Genomic DNA, 24,375 nt, shown 5'->3' with positions numbered 1-24,375 from the left:
CACAAGGAAGACCAGTTAATACGACTATTTCAAATTCACTCACCAACCACTAATGCCAAAGATGAAGAAACCGAAGATTTTTACCAACTTCTGCAGTCTGAATTTGATTAAACATGTAATCAAGGTGCATTGATAGTAACTGGAGACTAGAACGTGAAAGTTGGAAACAAAGAAGGATCAGTAGTTGGAAAATATGAACTTGGTGATAGAAACGATGCTGGAGATTGCATGCTAGAATTTTGCAAGACCAACAACTTATATACATTGCAAATACATTTTTTCAACAACATAAATGGTGACAATACACGTGGACCTTGCCAGATGGAATACACCGGAATTAAATTCACTACATCTGTGGAAACAGATGATGGAGAAGTTCTGTATCATCAGTCAGAACAAGGCCAGAGGCCAACTGTGTAACACATCATCAGTGACTCCTATGCAAGTTTAATTTGAAGCTGAAGAAAATCAAAACAAGTCCATGAGAGCCAAAGTATGACCTTAAGTACATCCCACTTGAATTTTGAGACCATTTCAAGAATAGATTTGACACACTGAACACTCATGACTGAAAGACCAGACAAGCTGTGGAATGACATCAAGGACATCATACATGAAGAAAGCAAAAAGTCATTAAAAAGATAGGAAAGAAAGAGAACACCAAAATGGGCATCAGAAGAGACTCTGAAACTTGCTCTTGAATGTCGAGTAGCTAAAGTGAAAAGAAGAAATGACAGCAATGTAAAAGAGCTGAAGACAAGATTTCAAAGGGCAGCCTAGAAGACAAAGTAAAATATTATAATGACAGGTGCAAAGAGGTGGAATTAGACAACCAAAAGGGGAGAACACACTTGGCATTTCTCAAGCTGAAAGAACTGAAGAAAAAATTCAAGGTTCTAGTTTCAATTCTGAAGAATTCTACAGGCAAAATATTGAGCGACGCAGGAAGCATCAAAAGAAGATAGAAGGAATACACAAATTCATCATACTAAAGAGAATTGGTTGATGTTCAACCATTTCGGGAGGTAGCATATGATCAAGAACCAACAGTACTAAAGGAAGAAGTTCAAGCTGTGCTAAAAGCATTGGCCAAAAACAAGGCTCCAGGAAATTGACAGAATACCAATTGAGATGTTTCAAGAAACAAATGCAACACAGGAAGTGATCGCTCGTCTATGTCAAGAAATTTGGAAGACAGCTACCTGGCCAACCAACTGGAACAGGTACATATTTGTGCCCATATCAAAGAAAGGTGATCCAACAAAAAAAAAAAAAATTTTTTTTTTTAATGCGGAAATTATCAAACAATATCATTAACATCACACGCAAGTAAAATTTTGCTGAAGATAATCCCAAAACGGTTGCAGCAGGAAACAGGGAATGGCCAGAAATTCAAGCCAGATTCAGAAGAGGACATGGAACAAGAGATATCATTACTGATGTCATGTGGATCTTGGCTGAAAGCAGAGAATACCAGAAAGATGTTTACCTGTGTTTTGTTGACATGCAAAGGCATTCAACTTGTGGACCATAACAAATTATGGATAACACTGTGAAGAATGGGAATTCCAGGACACTTAATTTGTGCTCATGTGGAACCTGGACATAGACCAAAAGGCAGTCATTCAAACAGAACAAGTGGATGCTGCGTGGTTTAAAGTCAGGAAAGGCGTGAGTCAGGGTTGTATCCTTTCACCACACTTAACTAAAAAGCACTAACTTTAAATTCTGAAAAAGTGAATTCTGAAAAATTCAACTTAATATTCTTAATATTCTGGGTATAAAAAAATATATATATTCTTAATATTCTATACCCAGCCAAACTGGTGGAACAGTACAAGAGACATTTTCATGCATTCAATGACTCAGAACACTTCTGTCATCAATACTCTTTCTTAAGTAGTTAACCGAGAAAGTGCTGCAACAGTAAAAGGGAGTAAACTGAGAAAGAAGTTTTCAGGAATCCAGAAAACTGTGGAATCATTCTCAGAAAGCAGTGAAGGAAAGTTATATGATAACAGCTATGAAATAGGCATGGGAAAAAATAATTCAGCTTGGAAGAGGAAAGATAGAGAATCTCAATTTGTAAATCTCCATGAAAAAGAGAAACTCAACAGAATGACTAATATGATGAAGAGTTTGGGGGAACAAGCCCAGCAACATGGGGCTACAAAAGAGCAACATAGTTCAAGGAAAAAAGAAAGGACTTCAGAAATACCAAGAAAAACTAAAAGTTACATAACAAAGGTAATGTGAATAGCAATTTACATAGAGTAATCCTAAAGCTTCATTTAAAATTTTAACTTTAGGATTAATTTAGACAAAGCTCAAGAAAACTTCGTTATGATTAGAGAGCGAAATATGGTATCAACTTGAACAATATAAAATATAATTATATATAAGAATACGGACAGCAGTGTTTTAGATTCAAACATTACACAAACTGTATGTACCATACTGTAGGTATAATGTGCAATGTACTTTTTTAGTTTAATATTATATTTTTGGGATCGACCTATATCAATGTTTGCGGCTCTAGGTTATTTTAAGTGTTATGTAGTATTCCACATTTCCACATAATATACCACAATTTATTTCTCTGTTCTCCTCATGAAGGACAGTTAAATTGTTTCTAGTTTTCCTGTATTATAAAAAGTCCAGATAGATGGCACAAACAGGGATAAGGAGTAGTAGTTGGCAAGGAGAGATAAAGGGAACGTTAGGGGTGCTAAGATCCTCATCTTATAATGTATGAAATCAAGGTATAATGTCTAGAGTTGACAGGGCATGAATTAAAAGTATACATGCATTATAGTATTTAACATCACGAATACAACCCAACCAGGCACTTAAAACAATGACATAATGATACTGGTAGGATAGGGATAACAGGAAGTAAGGGTGGTCAAAGTCAGATAAATCTTCATCTTTCAAGCCAGTGAATACTGTCTAACAGTGATAATGCAACTGAGTATGGAAATAGAGAATGGAAATAACTATGAGAAGAAACGGCTAAAATAACCACCAGAAGAAAAAGAGTTCGAAGCTGAATCTATTTGAAATTTTAACCATGTACATGTATTACTTAGATAAAAATTTTTACAAAATTTTTTAAAAGATGTATATACTCTCTCTGGTGGCACAGTACCTAAGAGCTATGGCTGCTAACCAAAAGGTTGGCAGTTCGAATCCACCAGGTGCTCCCTGGAAGCCACATGGAGTAGTTCTACTCTGTCCTGCAGAGTTGCTGTGAGTGTAATCAACTTGACGGCAATGGGCTTGGCTTTTTTTTTTTTTAATACTCTCTCTTTAGTAATTGCTATGAGTCAGAATCAACTCGACGGCACTGGGTTTGGTTTTTTTTGGTTCTTTAGCAATCAAGTCTTACCTGATTTCTCTTGTTCTCCAACAGTGAAGTCTCATAGAGTTGAGCATTATGAAGAACAATACCACAAAATGCCAAATAAGCAGCAAAGTCCTAGAAAACAGATAAATAAGATAACAGCCAAATAAGAGCTGTCTATAAAACTGTCTAGTTATATTTCCTGAAACACAAACAGCATCCAAAACTATTTTGAGTCGAAACACATATTAGAAAGTCGAAAGTGTAGGTGTCTCTTTTGATTAAAAACTTAAAATTAGGAATTGATGCAAAGCAAGTGTCAGCTAAATGGCACCACCAGTAGATGACAAGTCTTAACACAGTCCCCTGTGGTCACGTTAGGTGTAAATGAATACGGAGAAAAAGGGGAGGAACTAAGATGCAGACCTCTTTAGATCACTTAAAATTGCAATTTGGTGTACTCTCTGCATGGTATTAAGACTTGGATCCATGCTGAGGCTATAAATAACTTATTACTGGGGTAAATGGAAGCTCACATACTTGTTAATAGATTATTGGCAATAGCAGCCCCATATAAAGTTTCAAATATTTTGTAACTTTAAATATGTTCTTTTTCACATTGATTTATTATCCTCAGCATACTATACTAGTGTAATGTGCTCACAATTGTATTAATCACTGATTAAAATAAATCTTCAGAATATGACACTTTATTCACAATTATGGATTTATCTTGCCAAGAGGTGACAGAACCAAAAAAAGTACATAAATTTAAGAAGAATTTATATTAAGGAACTATAAACCAATAATAGAATAGAAGCCAATTTGGAATCATGTTTTCCCACCAAATATTCTCAGGTGCCATTAATAAAATAGGAGACTAGATGTTTAGTACTCTGATTTAAAAAGGTACTTTCTATATTCTGAAGCAATTAAAATATGGAGACCAACACAGGTGCCAATCCGCCTACAACATGCAGACAAAAATAACGATGTCTTGTTTGAATACTTTCCAAATTCAAAGCTCCCAATAATTTTCAGAGGAAAACAAAATAAATAGCAATAAGCTAGGAACAGGAAGAATTTAGTGGGCTCTACAATATACATATAATGACAGATTCAGTAGAAGAAATAATAAAACCTACTGACAGAATGAAGTTATAAACGGATTTAAGGGCTTCCGTCCCGGAAAGCCTGTCAAATTTGGTGTGCAGAATGTATTCCTTCAGAGTTGGATGAGAAAAGTCATAAAATAATGCTGACCACCTCTCTTTCTGAAGTGAAATTCACATCGTCCAGCCTGAATTCACACCTTGGCGCCCCACCGTCTGTGTGCAAAGCTTATAAAACATTCTGATACTTGCTTCACCAAGAGGCAATTCCAATTTTCAGTCAACCTGGAGTACTGAACTTGAAGCAGTGCTTTGGGGGTTTTTTACTTCAGGTCGAATGTCTTTACAGCAGTGATGAAAGGTAAATGAGGCAGTTAAAACACCCTAAGTCACCCTTTGTGCAGCCCCACCATGCGCACAGCCCCAGTGGAGGCCTGGCTGCTCAGTGGGCAGAGAGTCTGAGGTTTCTGCTGGAGAAGCAGGAACTGAATAACACAGGCACCCTGGAGTCAAGGCAGCACTGTATTTAGTGACAGGAAATACAAACTTCCAAACATTTCCAATCGTTTTTAATCATACTGTTTTTCATGATCAACAATTTCAGGAACTAATTCCAGAGGTCTAGATAAGGAGTATCCGTGTGGTACAAACGGTTAACATACTTGGCTGACAACTGAAAGGTTGGAAGTTCAAGTCCACCCAGAAATGCCTCAGAAGAAAGGCTTGGTGATCTACTTCTGAAAAAAATCAGCCATTGAAAACCCTACAGAGCATAGTTTTACTCTGACACACATGGGGCCACCATGAATTGAAGGTGACTTGACAGCAGTTGGCATCACACCAGACACAGGTTTTGGTACCTTTTCGTCTTTTTCTGTGAACGTCCCACCATTTCCAGATTTCTTGTTGATGGCCTGAGCGACACCAACAACCTGGTATAAGAACAGAAAAGCAGTTAAGTGTTCTGTTGAATGTAATTATTGTTATAAATTCACCAAAGAGTGTTTACAGAAGAATTTCTAATTCCATGTGCTTTAAAATAACACTAAGCAACAAAGAGAAAAGAAAACCCTCAGCAACTGAGGGAGTTCTACATCACTTACTACACTCTTTATCCTAATGAGCTTCTTGTGGTTCAAATCTTATTTGACTTTGTGATTTCACCCTGCATTTTGAATAAAATTACTGGCAGTCACATGTTAACTGAATATTTTCTACAGTTTCTGAATGATAAAAAAAAAAAAAATTTGTTACATTTCAAATAAAATATAAGATAAAATAAACATTTTATATTGGCTTTAAATGTTTTTTTTCAAAAGGGCCAAATGCTCTTTTACTAAAAATGAAACAGAGCCCAGTAACCAATCACAGACATTAAAAAGTAAGAGGACCACTGGGCGAAAAGAATTCTTATTGTAGGGATGTAGTCCAACTTCTTTCCTGAAAATTATTTTACCTTCTAAAGACTTATTTTTGGGGAAAGAGATTACTGAAAAATCAAAACAGGAATTAACAAAGGTCTTATTTCAAATAGGTGAGGTATCTGGAAGATAAACTATACCTTAAGGAGACTAGGCTAAACTCTGTCTGCAAATATGCCATAAATTTCATCAAAAGATGCAGCAAGACTTTAGGAACCCTTTCAATTTTGTGCTTGAAAAGGTGTTTTACTTAACCATTTAGTTTTAGCTTTTGCTTGAGATATTACCTAAAGGCCTTCAACTGACTTTCGCCGCCTCTATACTACATACAAATTCTGTTCTTCCTTTCCTTCTGCAATTTAGTTCAGTGGTATAAGTCATCATCTCCTGAACGGTTCCATTTAAAAAATACGAAGTCCTTAGTTTTGTTCACCCTTGCTTTCTAAATTCTCAGTTTCCTCTAGTCCCTCAGCTTTAAGAAAAGAATATAAAATTTCCCTCTAGGACAGCAGAACAAGGAAGGTGGAAAACATTCTTATCTAATATGGTATTCTGGTCTTCTCAACAAATCTCCCTCCCCCTTATTTTTTCAAATATAGAGTAAAAGAACTGACATATAAAGCAGAAATATCCAATTAACCAGTACTTTTTAATGCCCTTAGTTCATTTCTCCCTTATTCTTTACATAATCTTTAGCTCTTGAAAAGAGCTGACAGACTTCTACATGCACCAACCTTAATGGCTAAATGCCTAGGAGAGCTTTTGTCCAATGTCAGAAAATGTTTGGAGTGTGGATAAGCAAGCTCCCTTGAAATATAATTGATAAGAACCACTTGAGGGTCAATGGGGTCTAATATATGGTGGCACCAGTACAACTAGGTTATTTTAAGTGTTCACCCATTCATTCATTCACTCAACAAACAATGAAGTGCCTACTATGTGCCAAAAAAAAAAAAAAAAAAAAGCCCTTTGCTGCAGAGTTGGTTCCAACTCATAGCAACCCTATAGGACAGAGTAGAACTGCCCCATGGGGCTTCCAAGGAGTGCTGTGCTGGTAGACTCGAATTGCTGACCTTGTATAGCAGCCACAGACTACCATGAAAGAGCTTAGAATCAAGAACGGGTGATACATAGCATACACTTATAGCACAGTAGGACAGCATGATTGGTTTTAGGACACAGACGCCCATAGATTTCTAGGAACACAGAGAGGGTTTACCTAATATGGATGAAAGAGAAGGCACCTCAGAAACAGTGACATTTGAGTTTTTATGTATTAGAAATAGTTTTGTAAAAGAAAGACCTAAATTTTAAATCTTCATTTTAAGGGAGATGAGCTGAAAACAGACATAGAGATTCTTATGAAAACTCCTTGGATAATTAAACAATATAAAAAGCACATATTGATATACTATTTGTACCCAGAGCTGTCTGAGGCAGTGAACAAAACAAGCGACTAAGGAGACAGACTCCTGTTCACTCAATAATATACATGGACAAAAAGCCAGCTGCTTATTAAATGACCAATAATTAAACTATATTCATATTTTAGACTATCATATTACCACAAATTGACAGGTGAGAGTGATAAAGAAAAAGAGGAAAATAACCTACATAATGTATTTTCTGAAATGAAGTCTAGTAAAAGTAATAAAGTTGGTCGGCTTAGGTTATTAGAGTCCTTTGAAAATGAGGTCAAAGACTGTGTGGGCCAATTAGCTCACGTTGTCCGTGTCTGCAGGCTGCAGATACCCTTAACTAGGTCAGTGATCTCTACACTGGGTGACTGAACAATCATCTGGGGTGGAAGGGGAGAGCTGGAAAGGAAGAGGGTGTAAATATTTGTTGATGGGTCAGTGAGCATCATTTTTTAACAGAACAGCAAAAACCCAAGCATGGCCTGTTCCCAATGGGTTGGCAGCATCTTCATTTATGTAGAAGGGCACTTACAACAAGGCTTCTCCAGTAGACAAGGGGATAGATAGTTCCTAGAGCTACTCTTTGTTAAAATCTATATCCCCCCAAAACTAAATCAGTCATTTGCACCAGTATACAATTAAGTTTTAATCTGCATGTTTTGCACTCAGGAATATTTATAGAATAAGCGTAATTTCTAACTGTGGGCTGAAAATTTTTCTCTCTAGTTAACAAGAGCAATGCCTGTCATGGATTGAATTATGTACCCCCCCCCCAAAACAGGTGTATCAATTTCTCTGGGCCATGATTCCCAGTATTATGTGACCTTCCCACATGTTGTAAATACTGATTCTATGATGCTAATGAAGGAGGATGGGCTGCAGTGGAGTTAGTGAGGCAGGGCTCCATCTGTAAGATTGGGTTGTGTCTTGAGGCTACCTCTTGAGATATAAAAGAAAGAAGAGAGCAGAGAGACAGGGGGAACTCATTCCACCAAGAAAGCAGTGCCGGGAGCATAGCGTGTTCTTTGGACCCAGGGTTCCTGTGCAAAGAAGCTCCTAGTCTGAGGGCAGATTGATAAGAAGGTCGACACAGAGAGAAAGCCTTCCCCTGGAGCTGATACCCCAAATTTGGACTTCTGGCCTACTTTACTGTGAAGAAAATAAACTTCTCTTTGTTAAAGCCATCCACTTGTGGTATTTCTGTTACAAGCCCAAGCCCAGTGCCGTCGACCCTATAGGCTAGAGTAGAACTGCCCCATAGAGTTTCCAAGGAACGCCTGGTGGATTCGAACTGTCGACCCTTTGGTTGGCAGCCCAAGCACTTAACCAGTACGCCACCAGGGTTTCCATTTCTGTTACAGCAGCACTAAATGACTAAGACACTGTCCCTGAAACTATACTGAGTAGACTCCATTATTGACAATTTTCAACCAACACAATAATGTTCAGGCAGTTTGATAACTATTATTCACTTCTAGAACTCCTATTTAATTCTTTTTTTTTTTCAAATCTGTTTTTTTTTCCTTTTAAATATTGGCCTATTTCCTCCCTTTGTATCTTTGAACATGCATACTTTAAAGTCTCTTTCAGATTTTTCTACCATCTCTAATTCTTGGGAAAGAAGTTCTCCTGTTTGTTTCATCTGCAAACTCTCCTTCACCCATCCTTAGCTGGGACTGTTTTCCATGGAAGTCTCGTGTTCCCTGAGTCATGAAGTGTCTATATACAGTGAATCCCTGTTTGTCTTTGTTCTACACTGGTCGTGTGAATTTGAACTCCATTCCCGTGTGTGGCACAGGCTTGTGTTTTGATGTTTCACAGATGTCTCTTCTTTCTACCTCAGCTGAAGGCAGAAGAAGGCAAGCTCCCTTGCTGCTTCTCCTGGCTGCTGGTGGAGTTCTGCTAGGACTAATTTCATAGACAGAACTTTCACAGATCTAGATTTTCTATAGGAGTTTATTTCCAGCTTCTCCCCCCACACCCCCTCCCCCAACTTCTCCCATCATGTCTGTGGCATCGACAAGCATTAACATCTCAGGCAGATGTTAACCTCAAACACAGAGCCTATACCTGAAACTCATACCTCCAGGAATTCAGCTGGCTTTTGGTTTCACGCATTTTTCTTACTGTGGATTCCCTTCTTTGTTTCTGGCACACCTGGGGTCTTCCCCTTCTTCATTTTGAGTATATATATACACGTTTTGCTGATGGCGCAGTCCTTAAAGTGCCAGACTGCTAACCAAAAGGGTGGCAGTTTGAAAACTGTAAGCGCCTCTGCGAGAGAAAGATACGGCAGTCTGCTTCCAATTTATAGCCGTGGAAATCCTACGGGGTCGTTATGAGTTGGAATCAACTCAACAGCAGTGGGTCTTAGTGGATATATATGTATGTGTGTGTATACACATATACGTATGTGTATGTATAAAATTTTGTTTTTGGTGAAATTTTATCTACTACTTCTACTGCTTGGAGCAGGGGGTTATTCTTCTAATGCTTCTACATCTGTTCCATCTGGCAAACTGACCAGAAGCCTTGTTCATCTGCTTCAAAACCATATATCTCCTGAACACCAGGTCTTTAATGCTATACATTTAATTTCTTTCCTTAGATATTAGAACTAGATATTTACCATTTGGCAACTTGATGGAAATGATGGCTTCCAACAATAGGTTTTTCACCCTTTCTGGTAAACAATTATTTCCCTCACTAATGACTTCATAGATTGATATACAAGAGGTTAATTTGTTTAAGAGATGGTTAATTAAACATAATTGGTATTTGAAAAAAAAAAAACACAGGCAAGTTCTTTTAAGAGACTATCAGGCCAGAAAATTACATCTAATACATACATGTGCCTCCATTCCAGAAGGGTGACATTTTAAAAACAGCACTGCCTTGGGTTAAGTATTTTACGTGAGGAAATAGAAGAAAAGGCACATTGTGTGTCGAAAGACACCGTCAGTAAAGACAAAGAGTAGTCTAACTCTTCTAATTTCAAGGACCTGGAGCAAAACCAGCACTCTGTTCCTATCCTGAGCGTACAAAGGGCTTCCTTCTTCTTTCATCTATTGCTCTTTTAAAAAAAATTAGTTTATTTTCTTCAAGCCAAGTAGCTGCTAACCATAGGTTTTTAAATGTCATTTTTCGAAGATAACATAAGTATATGGCAGATTTCAGACCTGAGCAGCAAAGCTCCTAAAAATGTTAGCTTCCATATCCGAAAGCCCACTCACTTCTGCCTACCTGCTAGATACCTGTACCCTCAGATGCTGGTACTCTATGGTCTTTTTTTTTTTTAAACACAAAGGAGCCTCCCTGTTTTCTATTTTACTGGCATTTTCCACAGCATAAATGGGTATTATAACCTCACAGGGTCGACTTGTTCCTTTAGGAATGCAAAGGGCAAGACTCAACTCTCGCTGGGTAAGCAGTGTGGAATGTGACAGCTGGTGGTTTCAGGGGCAACTGATCATTGCCACAGTGAGCAATTTCTTCAATCAGCAGCTGCCCCAGTTACTTACTGAGGCCATACATCAATCCCAATATATTTCCCCATTCAGTCCCTGTTCCAAGGATGCTTACAGTAGAGACTAAAAGCAGGGGTCGGGGAGGAACAGACTCTACAGATCTTAGCTATCCCTCTCCCCTATCCAGTATAATGTCTCCATACAAATGGCAGGACTCAAGACAATCTATAACTTGAGCCAAATACCATACATCACCAAGAAAATGAGAATTTAACACCATGTCAGGAGCCACCGGAGAATTCTTCCCAGTGCTCTTTTTACACTTTTCCTTATCTCACCCATTCATTCAGCAACAAATATTTTATTTAACAAATAATTGCCTACTACACACTTTCTTTTTTACACACTAGACACCGGTCTAGACGGTAGAGATACAGTAGTGAACAAAGCAGATAAAAATCTCTGTCTTCCTGGAGCTGACATTCTGGTCAGAGATTGTTAGGCTTGGAAGGGAATCTACCCCATACCCTTTCCTACCTCTGTTTTACGATAAGCAAACTGAAAATGCGAGGGCTGCCATGACCAACCAAGACTTTTTTTTACCTCTCTTCCAAATTCGAAGCAATCACCAAATTATGGTGCAGTAATTATAAAATTATGTGATGTGGTAGTCCATGTAGTAGGTAAAATAATGGTATCCCTACCAAAGTTGCCTACATTCTTATCCCAAGAACCTATGAATATATTACCTTAAATGTCAAAAGGGACTTTGTGGATATGATTAAATTAAGGATTTTACAATGGGGAGGTTATTATGGATTAAGGAGCCCTGGTGGATCAGTCATGAAGCACTTGGCTGCTAACTGAAAGGTCACTGGTTCAAACCCACCAGCTGCTCCACAGAAGAAAGATGTGGCATGAAGATTACAGCCTTGGAAACCCTATGGGGAAGTTCTGCTCTGTCCTACAGGGTGACTATGAGTCAGAGTCGACTTAACAGCAATGGATTTGCTTTTCTTCATTTGTTTGTTTATCCTGGATTATCTGGGTAGACCCAAGGTAATCACACCATCTTTATAAGGGACACAGGGAGGCATGAAACACAGTCAAAGAGAGATTTGAAGATGCCACACTGCTGGCTTTGAAGATGGAGTGAGGGGCCATGCCAATGAATGTAAGCACCTTTGTCGTCAGGTGCCGTCATATCGGTTCTGACTCATAGCACCCCTATGTACAACAATTATGAAGCACTGCCCAGTCCTGCACCGTCCTCACAATTGTTGCTATGCTTGAACCCATTGTTGCAGCCACTGTGTCAATCCATTTTCTTGAGGGTCTTCCTCTTTTTCGCTGATCCTCTATTTCTAAGCATGATGTCCTTCTCCAGGGACTAGTCCCTCCTGAGAAAATGTCCAAAGTATGCGATACATAGTCTCACCATCCTTGCTTCCAAGCAGCATTCTGACTGTACTTCTTCCAAGACAAGTTTGTTCTTTTGGCATTCATGTTATATTCAATATTCTTTGCCAACACCACAATTCAAAGGCATTAATTCTTCTTCGGTCTTCCTTACTCATTAATTCTTCTTCGGTCTTCCTTATTCATCGTCTGGCTTTTGCATGCATGTGAGGTGATGGAAAACACCATGGCTTGGGTCAGGCACACCTTAGTCCTTAAAGTGGCCTCTTTGCTTTTTAACACTTTAAAGAGGTCTTTTGCAGCAGATTTGCCCAATGCAATGCATCTTTTGATTTCCTGACTGCTGCTTCCACGGGTGCTGATTGTGGATCCAAGTAAAATAAAATCCTTGACAACTTCCATATTTTCTCCACTTATCATGATGTTGCTTATTGGTCCAGTTGTGAGGATTTTTGTTTTCTTCATGCTGAGGTGTAGTCCCTACTGAAGGCTGTGGTCTTTGATCTTCATCAGTAAGTGCTTCAAGTCCTCTTCACTTTCAGCAAGTAAGGTTGTTAATGAGTCTTCCTCCAATCTGGATGCCCCGTTCTTCTTCATATAGTACAGCTTCTTGAATTATTTATTCAGCATACAGATTGAATAGGTATGATGAAAGGATACAACCCTGATACACACCTTCCCTGACTTTAAACCACGCAGTATCCCCTTGTTCTGTTCAAATGACTGCCTTTTGGTATAAGTACGGTTTCCTCATGAGCACAATTAGGTGCTCTGGAATTCCCACCCTTCTCAATGTTATCCATAATTTGTTATGATCCACACGATCAAATGCCTTTGCATAGTCAATAGAACACAGGTAAAGATCTTTCTGGTATTCTCTGCTTTCAGCCTTACAAGCTGAAAAAGGCAAGAGAACAGATGCTCTCCCAGAGACATCACAAAGGAACAAGCTCTACTGACACCCTGATGTTGGCCCAGTGAGAACTATTTCAGAATTTCGACCTCCAGAACTCAAAGATAATAAATTTGTGTTGTTTTAAGCCACCAAATTTGTAATAGCAGCAATAGGAAACTAACACATTCCATTAGAACTACTATCCTCACATTCTTCCACTGCTTCCTCACTTTTCCTCACCCAACATTACATCTTCTGTTTTCATCAGAAGATGACATCTCATTCCTAATTGCCTTCTTGCCTTCAGTTCATCTTTGATACTTATGCCAAACTTCTCTTGGGACACAGCTTGCACATAGAGATCACCTCATTAATCAAACATTTTTAATGGTTCCATCCATCTATAGGATAAAAATTGAAGACTGCATAATTTTCCATACCCTAGCTTTAATTAAGATCACTTACATGGGCCATTGGATTACAATGCTACAATGACTTTTGTTCACATCATTCCTTGGAATATTGCCTTCTATCGCCTCTATTGCGAAAGAAGGCAATAGAGGTGACATAGTGGTTAAGTGCTACAAGTGATAACCAAAAGGCTGGCAATTCAAATCCACCAGGTGCTCCTTGAAAAACTCTATGGGGCAGTTCTACTCTGTCCTATAGGGCTGCTATGAGCTGGAATCGACTCGACAGCAATGTGTTAACCACATCTATTGAGGCTGAATCTACAAAATGTCTACCCCTCTGAAATTTGCAGTTGTGTATACCATATGTCTGATTGTGGTGTTCGCGAAGAATATTGAATATACCCTGGACTGCCAAAAGAATGAACAAATTTGTCTTAGAAGAAGTACAACCAGAAAGCTCCTTAGAAGCAAGGATGGCAAGACTATGTCTCACATACTTTGGACACGCTATCAGCAGGGATCAATCTCTGGAGAAGGGCATCATGCTTGGTAATGTAGAGGGTCAGTGAAAGAGAGGAAGACCATCAATGAGATGGGCTGACATAGTGGCTGTAACAAAGGGCTCAAGCATAACAACGGTTGTGGGGGTGGTACAAGACCGGGTAGTGTTTAGTTCCATTGTACGCAGGGTCTCGATAAGTCAGAACAACTTCGACAGCACCTAACAACAACTTATGTTTGCCACTGAAGTATTCTTTGTAACCTCATCTTCTCTGCTCGTATCTTAATTCTCCAACTAGATTGTTTCCTGAGGATATGATTGGTATCTTAATGTCTTGGAGTAGCACCAATACTTTACATTGTTCTGAATGCACTCAAAGTTTGATAGATACTTGTTGATGATGACGGGTGGGAGAAAGAGATCACAAATTGATCCCGACAGAGGGAATCAATTTTTTTTTTCCTTTAGAGTGATGTGCTTACTGGACAACTCACATTCAAATAATAATTATTTACATCTGCCCATTTTTTCCTTCTCTACCCTTTGCTTGATATAAAGAAAAGTACTCAAATCAGAGGGCTTTCTGTAACAGTAAGAAGGTCATGTTCTTAAAAAGCCTTTTAATTATGCGGTTGAAATGTATAGCCTAAAAGGACTTTGAGAGGGAAAGGAAAGCTCAAGACTGTTATTTTTAATTTAAAAGTTTAAAAATGTAGAAAATCACAGAGAACCAGATAGCAAATACACAGGTCTTTGTCATCTAGGGCAGTGGTAGTGTCCACTGGATCACGGGGGCCTTGTTAAAGCGGCTTGCTGGACTCTGTCCCCACAGCTTCAGATTCAGTAGATTCTGGTGGGGCCTGGAAATTTCTATTTCTAAAAGTTTTCCCCAAAAAATCCCAAACCCACTGCCGTCGAGTCGATTCCGACTCATAGTGACCCTATAGGACAGAGGAGAACTGCCCCACAGGGTTTCCAAGGAGCGCCTGGTGAATTCAAACTGCCTTTTGGTAAGCAGCCATATAGCTCTTAACTACTACTCCACCAGGGTTTTCTGAAAGTTCTCAGGTGATGCCAAATGCTGCTGGTTCAGAGACACTTTGAGAAGCACAGATATAGAATTACTATTACTAATTGGTAATGCTTTGTTTCAAAAAAGATTAAATTAAAAGAAAATTAAATTAGGCTTTGTTTGCCTTCTTCTGCCTCCTCTCCAGAGTCAATCACTGTCATTATAGTCTTACCAAATATATGACTCTATAAACAAGATGTACTAATTTTGTTTCAAAAGGTTACATAAATATAGTACCACGTAATGTGCATCATTTTGCAGCTTGCATTGTTTCCAGTCAATCTATATAGATCTGGCTCATGAATTTATATACAATATTGTAGTTCACAGAAACCCTGGTGGCATACTGGTTAAGTGCTACAGCTGCTCACTAAAGGGTCAGCAGTTCGAATCCACCAGGCGCTCCTTGGAAACTACGGTGCAGTTCTACTCTGTCCTATAGGGTCGCTATGAGTTGGAATCAGCTCGACGGCACTGGGTTTGGTCTCGTTTTGGTATTGCATTTCACATCAAACTGGATTCCTTTTATCTCCAAATGATGGATGTCTGGAGTTTTTGCAATTTTTTGCTATTTCATACATCTACAATGAACATCTTTGTGTATGTTTCCTCGTGCACACGTGTAAGAGTTTTTCTGGTGAAATCTTCAAACGGATTACAGAAATTTATATCTTTACCAGCAATACATACGACTTCCTATTAACTTCTCATCCTAACCAGCTCCTGTATTATCAGGCTTTTTAATGTTTATCAATATGACAGGTATAAAACTGTGTATCATTATTGCTTTACTTCATCTTTTCCTGAGTACTACAGAGAATGAACAACTTTGTCATTTTTATTGGTTATACTGGTTTCCCTCTCTATGTTACCTATGTATACCTTTGACAATTTTAACCCATTTTGTTGTTGTTCTGGGATGTTTGGTTTTCATTAATAAATTTTAGAATCAAGGTTTGATATTTCTTTAAGTGATTAGCAAGACTGGCTTTACTGGGTTGTGCTCTGTCTTCTCCATCTTTATGCATAAGCACCTATTCCCCTACTATTTATCTGAAGAGAATGCTTATGGACTGTCCAAGGTTGGGGAATAAGACAAGTTAGAATATCAGAGAATTAGACGCCTTGAGCCTGTTCTCACAGCCTGGCTGGCTAGGAAGAGTCAGCCAAGTTGAAGGAAGCTTCTAGGAAGTTGCAAGATATAGACAGCAGAGCCCTAGATAACTGGCATCAGAAATAAATGACCATTACAGGGTGATGACTAAGGGGTGTGGGGTTTCTTGTGGGGTTTCTTTTCAGTGGTAATGAAAATGTCCTAAAATTGATTATGGTGATGGAGGCACATATCTGTGACTATACTAAAAGCCATTGAATTGTATACTTTAAATGGATGAACTGTATGGAACATAGATTACATCTCAATAAAGCTGTTTGGGGAAAAAAAATGTATGACCAACGGCCAGTGTCTCTAACATAGTTAAAAAACCTATTTCCAATCAAAAAAAGAAAAATTCATAATGTTAAAAAGTTTGCCATTAAAAAAAGAACATGAAGGGAGAGTCTGCTATGTGACAGGCATTTTGTATCTATTAATTCATTTAATCTTTAACACAATGCTTTCAGGTAGACATTATTCTCCCCACTTTACCACAGAGGAAACTGACGTTCAGGAAAGTTCAACAGCTAGTCTAGGAACATGCAGACCCAAATGTAGTCCAGGTCTGGTACTGAAACCTAAATTCTTTCTACTACTCCCCACCAGGGAAAAGTGAAAGTAGCACTAGTATAAAATACAGTTTTTAAGCACTGTTCTTTTAAACTGAAGGAATCATGAAGACCAAAGAGTTTCCAGAACATACCAAGGCTTATTCTTTAGATTCCATAATCCCATAAAACCACTGCCATCAAGTCAATTCTGACGTATAGCGACCCTATAGGACAGAGTAGAACTGCTCCATAGAGTTTCCAAAGAGCGGCTGGTTGATTTGAACTGCTGACCATTTGGTTAGCAGCCCAGCTCTTAGCCACTGTACCACGGCTCCATAATCCCACAAGTATCCTTATCTTCTTAATGCATATTTTCATCAAAGGGAATGGAAAAATTTTCTAAATTATAACTTTAAGAATCAAAAGCCTAAGGTGGCTGGTAAGAGTTCTGTTTTCCCTGATTGAGAGCCTAAATCTTGTGACAAGTTTTTATAGCCAAAAACCATTTTTTCAACATAAAAAACTTACATTTCAGGGGAAAATGGATAATAACACCATCTCAAAAATAAGCAGATTCTTCAAGAAGAGGCAAAACGAATCTGTGGTGATAGAAATCAGAACAGTGTTCCCTGTAGGTGGTGGGGAATGACTAGAATGATGAAAATGTTCTATATCTTGACTGGGTTGTTAGTCACACAGGTGTATATACATTTCTCAAAATACATCAAAGTGTACATTAAGATCTGCGTATTTCACTGTATGTAAATTTTAACTCAGTGTTTAAAAAGTATTTTTTTTTAAGTGAATTTATAATTGCTGCTGGTATGTGAACATGGCCCACGTGCCGAGTTCCCAGCTGTCCCAGTAATGGCGACCCAGGCTGAGGTCCTGAATATTTGCTCTGTGCTGTTAGGTAGGGTGTGTTCCCCAGGTGGGCCATGGGAAATAAGCCGCTGGGGGTCAGGACCTGTCCTGCCCCAGGAATATCCAATGGGAGTCGAGCCAACCTGAGACTGAGTTCCTGCCAGACGAGGGGATGTTGAGCATAATTCTTGATCTTAGTGTTTATTCTCATCCCTCCGCAGAATAGAAATTCCTCTTCCCTGCCAAATACTAAACTCTCTGCCACATTGGCTTTTAAGCAATGAAGTAAAGGTCTTAAGGGGCAGGGGTGGTGATGGTTCAGCGGTAAAATTTTCACCTTCCATGTGGGAGAACTGGGTTCGATACTCAGCTAATGCGCCTCAAGCACAGCCACCACCCATCTATCAGTTGAGGTTTGAGTGTTGCTATGATGCTCAACAGGTTTCAGCAGAACATCCAGACTAAGACAGATTAGGAAAAAAGGCCTGTAAGCTACTTCCGAAAATCAGCTGACAAAAACCCTGTGGGTCACAATGGTCCCATCCAGTTGTGCATGGGATCACTACGAGTCAGGGGCCAATCTGACGGCAGCTAACAACAACAACAACGTCTGCAACCTAGCTGCGTGGGGAACTAGATACAAAAACTCAGTCTTGAGACAAAACAGCACGTAGCGTTTGTGAAGAAAGTCTCCTTGTAAGTTCTTTATAAATTGCCAGAGACACAAAGGCTACATACCAGAAAAGAGCCTGCTTGCTATCTTTCCCTGTTTACCGTTGTTGTTTAACTTTCCATTTCTCCATTTGTCTGGCCTTGCAAGCATTCTCAAAGGGAGAAGCTAACCTTTTCTGAACCTTCACTAGGTGCAGAGCTCTGTGCTGGGCCCTGTTGCATTCCTTGTCTCACTAGGACTTTCAAAACGATCCCACGCATTTATACTTCATGTTGAAACTTTACAGACAAGTCCTCTAAGGCACAGATGGGCAAAGAAACTGGCTCAAGGAAACATTGCTTTAATGCCAGCAGCCAAGACCAAGTCATTTTTGCTTCCAAGTTGGAGATCTTTCTTTCACACTCTCTCTGCCTAATTGGGAATAAGCCCAAAAAACAATAAAAAAAAAAAAAAATTATGTAGTCAATATCCATTGTACAAACCATACCTGCTATCAAAATAATTCCACCACTGTTTATGCTCACCTTTACATGTGACACTGCCAAAAATTACCTCAGAGCCTTGGATCCTCTTATAACTGAGATTTGTTTTAAGGGCGGTGTCCTGTGTTCTGCCAGATGCTGGGCTGCAGAGCACAGGCTCACCCTGGACAGTGTTGTTGGATTTGGACTCCCTTAGGCCAGGATCAAGCGTGTTCCAGCAGTGCCTGCGCTTCTACTAGGTCTGTGTCTCTACAGCCTGGCAAGCACTGTGCTAATAAAGCTTCCAGTAATTACAGGGTAAGGGAGTGTGCCCATAATGTGCACCCTATTACAAACAGAAGAGAAAGAACACAGCAAGAGCAGCGAAAAGCAAGTTTCATGCACCAAAACACTTAACAGGCTGAATCTCATTTAAAAATTAAAGTTAGTATTAAAGGGGGTTGAAAGAACACTTTCTTTGAGTTGAATTGAGTGCTCAGATCACTGCTATTGCCATGAGAAACTAGGTATCAATATGATTACCCTGAAGAGGTGATCATATATGTGTGTATACATATATATATATATATGGAAACCCTGGTGGCGTAGTGGTTAAGTGCTACGGCTGCGAACCAAAGGGTCGGCAGTTCGAATCTGCCAGGTGCTCCTTGGAAACTCTATGGGGCGGTTCTACTCTGTCCTATAGGGTCACTATGAGTTGGAATCGACTCAACGGCACTGGGTTTGGTTTGTTTCGGTTTATATGTGTATATATATATAGCAAACATCTGAGCATGCAAATGAGGGGAGACACACAATAAACAATCCAACAAGTCAATATGTAGTATGTCAGACAGTGATTAATGGCTAAATGCTATGGTGGAAACAGAGAAGAGAATAAGGATAATGGCTACGCTTTAATAAGCGTGGTCAAAGAAAGTCTTACTTAGATGTCATTTGAACAAAAGCCCGAAGGAGGTGAGGGAATGAGCCACATCTAGGGAAGAGAATTCCACGCAGAGGATACAGCAAGTGCAAATGCCTGGGGCTGGACGTGCCTGATTTGTTCCAGAACAGCAAGAACATCAACATGCTAGAGGGCAGTAAGCAAGAGGGTAGACTACAGGTGAGGTCAGAGGGGTACAGGAGGGGCCAGATCATGTGGGGCCTTCTGTGCCATTCTTACGGGGTGAGGTGGAAAGCACTGGAAGGTTCCGAGCAAGGGAGTGGCAGGATCTAATAAGTTTGATAAAATTTGTCTTGAGTCTAGACTTTAGGGAGCTGAAGGCTTAAAATAGGGATACTAGTTAGAGAAGACTACTATAATAATCACACATATTAATGGCTTAAACCAGGGTGGTAAGCACCGACTAAAGGCAAAGCCAACAGTACATGCTGATGAGGTGGATGTCCACAGTTAAGAGAAAAGGAGTTAAGGGTGACTCCAAGGCATTTAGCCTGAATAGATGATACGATAGAGAAGTTGTTAGCTGAGATGCGGTAGATTACAGACGAGCAGGTTTAGTGGGGAGGAAGATCGGAGTTCAGTTTTGGACATGTTCTATTTGAGATGCCAATTTGACACACAGGTAAAGAAGCCAAATCAGCAGCTGCATATATGAGTTTAAATTGCAGCAGTATTGATGCAATATATATTTGGTCAGCATATGTAGTGGGCTGAATAATGCCCCCAAAGTTATCAGGTCCTCGTCTCTGGAACATGCAAATGTGACCTTGCTTGGGAAAAGGTTCTGTGCAGATGTGCTTAATTTAAGAATCTTGAGATGCAGAGATTATCCTAGATTGTCCGGTGGGTCCTAATGCCATCACAAGTGTCCTTCTAAGAGAGAGATTTGACACAGACACACAGAGAAGACAGTGTGAAGATGGAACAGAGAGAGATGTGAAGATTTGGACCTTGAAGAACGGAGTAATATGGCCACAAACCAAGGAATGCTGGCAGCCACCAGAAGCTAGAAAAGATAAGGAATGGGTTCTCCCCTAGAGCCTCCAGAGAAAGCTCAGCCCTGCCAACACTCTGATTTCATCCCAGTGATACTGGTTTCAGACTTCTAGCCTCCAGAACTATGAAGGGATGAATTTCTATTGCTTTAAGCCACCAAACTGTGGTACTCTGCTAACAGCCATAGGAAAATATTACAGCATATAAAAGTTACTTAAAGCCATGAAAGTAGATAAAATCTCCGAGAGAATGAGTGTAGCCAGAGCAGAGACGAGCACCCTGGACTGAGCCATTTAGAGTTGCTGTGATGATGAGACATCAGCAAAGGAAAGGAGAGAGGCAGTCAGGGGGATAGGAGGAAAACTGGCTAGCCTGGGGTCCTGGAAAACAAGTGAAAAAATGTATCCAGAACAAGGAGTGATTACCAATAACGTCAAATGCTGCCGACAGGCTGGGCAAGATGAAGACTGAGAAACGATCTCTAGCTCTTGTCCTATGCAAGTCACTGGAACTCTGCTGTCTTAGTTTCCTAATGCTGCCAAAACCCAAGTGCTACAAATGGGTGGCTTTAAAGAACAGAAACTTATTTTCTCTCAGTTCAGACTTTTGTCTGAATTCAGGGTGTGGTTCTAGGGGGAGGTTCTTCCTTGTCTATTTCAGCTTCCAGTAGCCGCCAGCAACCCTTAGAGATCCATCTGTCTCCATCGTCTGTCTTTCTGTGTGTATTTTGCTCTTTCTTAAACTCAGAAGAAGTAATTAGAATTAGAACCCAGCCTACTCAGGAATGCTCTAACTAACATACCTGAGCAGGTATAAGAAAACCCTATTTCCAAACAGGATCATATTTACAGGTATAAAGTCCAGGATTTCAACATGTATTTTGGGGGAATGCAATTCAATCACAATACGTGCTAAGAGTGGTTTTCCAAGAGTAGTGAGGAAGAAAGCTTGCATGGCACATATTCCAGAAAGAATGAAGGGAAACTGGAAAGGCAAATATGGCAACGCCTTCAAAACCTTTTGCTCTGATGGTCATTAGAGAAACAAAAAGGTCCTGAAAGATGTGTCCCAGGGGGTGTTTTTGTTTTGTTTCTAAGGTATTAAAGTAATTTATGTTCATTGAGAAAAGTGTAAAAAGAATCACCCAGAATTCTACTAATCAGAATATTATTAAACATTTTGATACAGTGTCTTCATATTTTTCCCCCAAGGTAATGGTTTAGTGAGTTTTACTGAATCTTATGATTTTCATTCATTTTATTTTTTTTAATTTTTATTTATTTTGTTGCTGTTGAGAATATGCACAGCAAAACATGCACTAATTCAACAGTTTCTACATGTACATTTCAGTGACACTGATTATATTCTTCAAGTTGCACAACCATTCTCACCCTCCTTTTCTGAGTTGTTCCTTCCCCATCAACATGAATTCACTGCCCCCTAAGGTTCCTATCCCTCGAGTTGCGGTTGTCACTTTGATCCCATACAGATACGCAGTTCTTAAAAGAGCATATAATGCTCAAGGCCGACATTTTTTTACTAGTTAAGCTAAACTCTTGTTTGATTTTAAGAAGACTTCAGAGAATTTTTTTTAAGGTTTAAAGATTATCTCAGGGCAATAGTTTCAGGGGTTCATCCAGCTGCCATGGCTCCAGGAAGTCTGGAGTCTGTGAGAATTTGAAATTGTGTTCTGCATTTTCCCCCTTTGGATCAGGATTCTTCTATTGAAATCTTTAATAAAAATGTTCAGTAATGGTTGCCTGGCACCATCCAGTTCTTCTGGTCTCATGGCAAAGGAGGCAGCTGTTCACGGAGGCAATTAAACACACATTCCCTTTCTTCCTCGTGTTCCTGACTCTCTTCCTCTGTTGCTACAGGAGAATTGAGACCAATTGTTGTGCCTTGGATGGCCATATGCAAGCTTTTAAGACCCCAGGAAGTATACTACCAACTAGTAGGTAGAACAGAAGCACTAAACACATTATTAGGTGAATTAACTGGATGTCCCATTTTGTTTTTAAGTTGGGAAGGATATCTGCATATCCGTATAGGCATACTTCGGAGATAACGTGGGTTCAGTTTCAGATCACTGCAATAAAATTAATTAACGCAATAAAGTGAGTCACATGGATTTTTTGGTTTCCCAGTGCATATTAAAGTTATGTTTACACTACAGCGTAGTTTATTAAGTTTGCAAAAGCATTATGTCTAAAAAAACAATGTACATAGCTTCACTGCTAAATGAATTGCTAAATGCAATACTTTATTGCTAGAAAATGCTAACCATCATCTCAGCCTTCAACAAGCTGTAATCTTTTTGCTGGCAGAGGGTCTTGCCTCGATGTTGATGGCTGCTGACTGATCAGGGAGGTGGTGGCTGAAGGCTGGGATGCCTGTGGCAATTTGTTAAAATAAGACAACGATGAAGTTTGCCGCATCGACTCACTCTTCTTTTCACAAAAGATTTCTCTGTAGCATGCGATGCTGTTTGATAGCATTTTACCCACGACAGAACTTCTTTCAAAATTGGATTCAATCTTCTCAAACCCTGCTGCTGATCAATCAACTAAGTTTATGCAATATTCTAAATCCTTTGTTATCATTTCAACAATGTTCACAACATCTTCACCAGGAGTAGATTCCATCTCAAGAAACCACTTTCTTTGCTCATCCATAAGAAGGAACTCCTCATCCATTACAGTTTTATCATGAGATTGCAGCAGTTCAGTCACATTTTCAGGCTCCACTTCTAATTCTAGTTCTCTTGCTATTTCTACCACATCTGCAGTTAATCCTCCACTAAAGTCTTGAACGCCTTAAAGTCATCCATGAGGGTTGGAATCAACTTCTTCCAAACTCCTGTGAATGTAGATATTTTGAACTCCTCCCATGAAATGGCATCTAGAATGGTGAATCTTTCCCAGAAGGTTTTCAATTTACTTTGCCCAGATCCATCAGAGGACTCACTATGGCAGCTATAGCCTTATGAAATGTATTTCTCAAACAATAAGACTTAAAAGTTTTTAAAAGTTGAAATTACTCCTTGATTCATGGCCTGCAGAATGGATGCTCTGTTAGCAGGCATGAAAACAACATTAATCACCTTGTACATCTCCATCAGAGCTCCTGGGTGGCCAGGTACATTGTCAATGAACAGTAATATTTCGGAAGGAGTTTTTTTTCTGAGCAGTAGATCTCAACAGCAGGCTTAAAATTTTAAGTAAGCCATGTTGTAAACAGATGTGCTATCATCCAGGCTTTGCGGTTCATTTATAGAGCACCGGCAGAGTAGATTTAGCATAATTCTTACGGGCCCTAGGATTTTCAGAATGGTAAACGAGCACTGGCTTCAACTTAAAGTCACCAGCTGTGTTAGCCCCTAACAAGAGTCAGATTATCCTTTGAAGGTCTGAAGCCAGGCATGGACTTCTCCCCTCTAGTTATGAAAATCCTAGATGGCATCTTCTTCCAACAGAATGCTGTTTCATCTACACTGAAAATCTGTTGTTTGGTCAGCCACCTTCATCAGTTACCTCAGCTAGGTCAGCTGGATAACGTCCCGCAGCTTCTACATCAGCACCTGCTGCTCCACCTTGTACTTCCATGTTTTGAAGACAGCTTCGTTCTGTAAATCTCATGAACCAA

The 24,375-nt window shown here is 39.5% G+C and overlaps 1 protein-coding gene across 7 annotated transcripts in view; it reads right to left on the bottom strand.

Moving 5' to 3' along the window:
• PDE5A (phosphodiesterase 5A) overlaps positions 1 to 24,375 on the bottom strand; it is a 164,846-nt gene that overhangs the window by 92,940 nt on the left and 47,531 nt on the right. For all 7 annotated transcript variants that reach the window (XR_007517605.1, XM_049885431.1, XM_049885430.1 and 4 more), the window contains 2 exons: positions 5,316 to 5,387; positions 3,389 to 3,478 (listed from right to left, as the gene is read on the bottom strand). Coding sequence is in view for 6 of the 7 variants with exons in the window: in XM_049885431.1 (XP_049741388.1) it covers positions 3,389 to 3,478; positions 5,316 to 5,387 (162 nt within the window). In the remaining variant the exon portion in view is untranslated. The remainder of the gene's footprint in view (positions 1 to 3,388; positions 3,479 to 5,315; positions 5,388 to 24,375) is intronic.

This window comes from Elephas maximus, chromosome 5 (assembly GCF_024166365.1).
Source record: "Elephas maximus indicus isolate mEleMax1 chromosome 5, mEleMax1 primary haplotype, whole genome shotgun sequence".
Taxonomy (NCBI): Eukaryota; Metazoa; Chordata; class Mammalia; order Proboscidea; family Elephantidae; genus Elephas; species Elephas maximus.
This window is presented reverse-complemented; position numbering and strand designations above follow the sequence as displayed.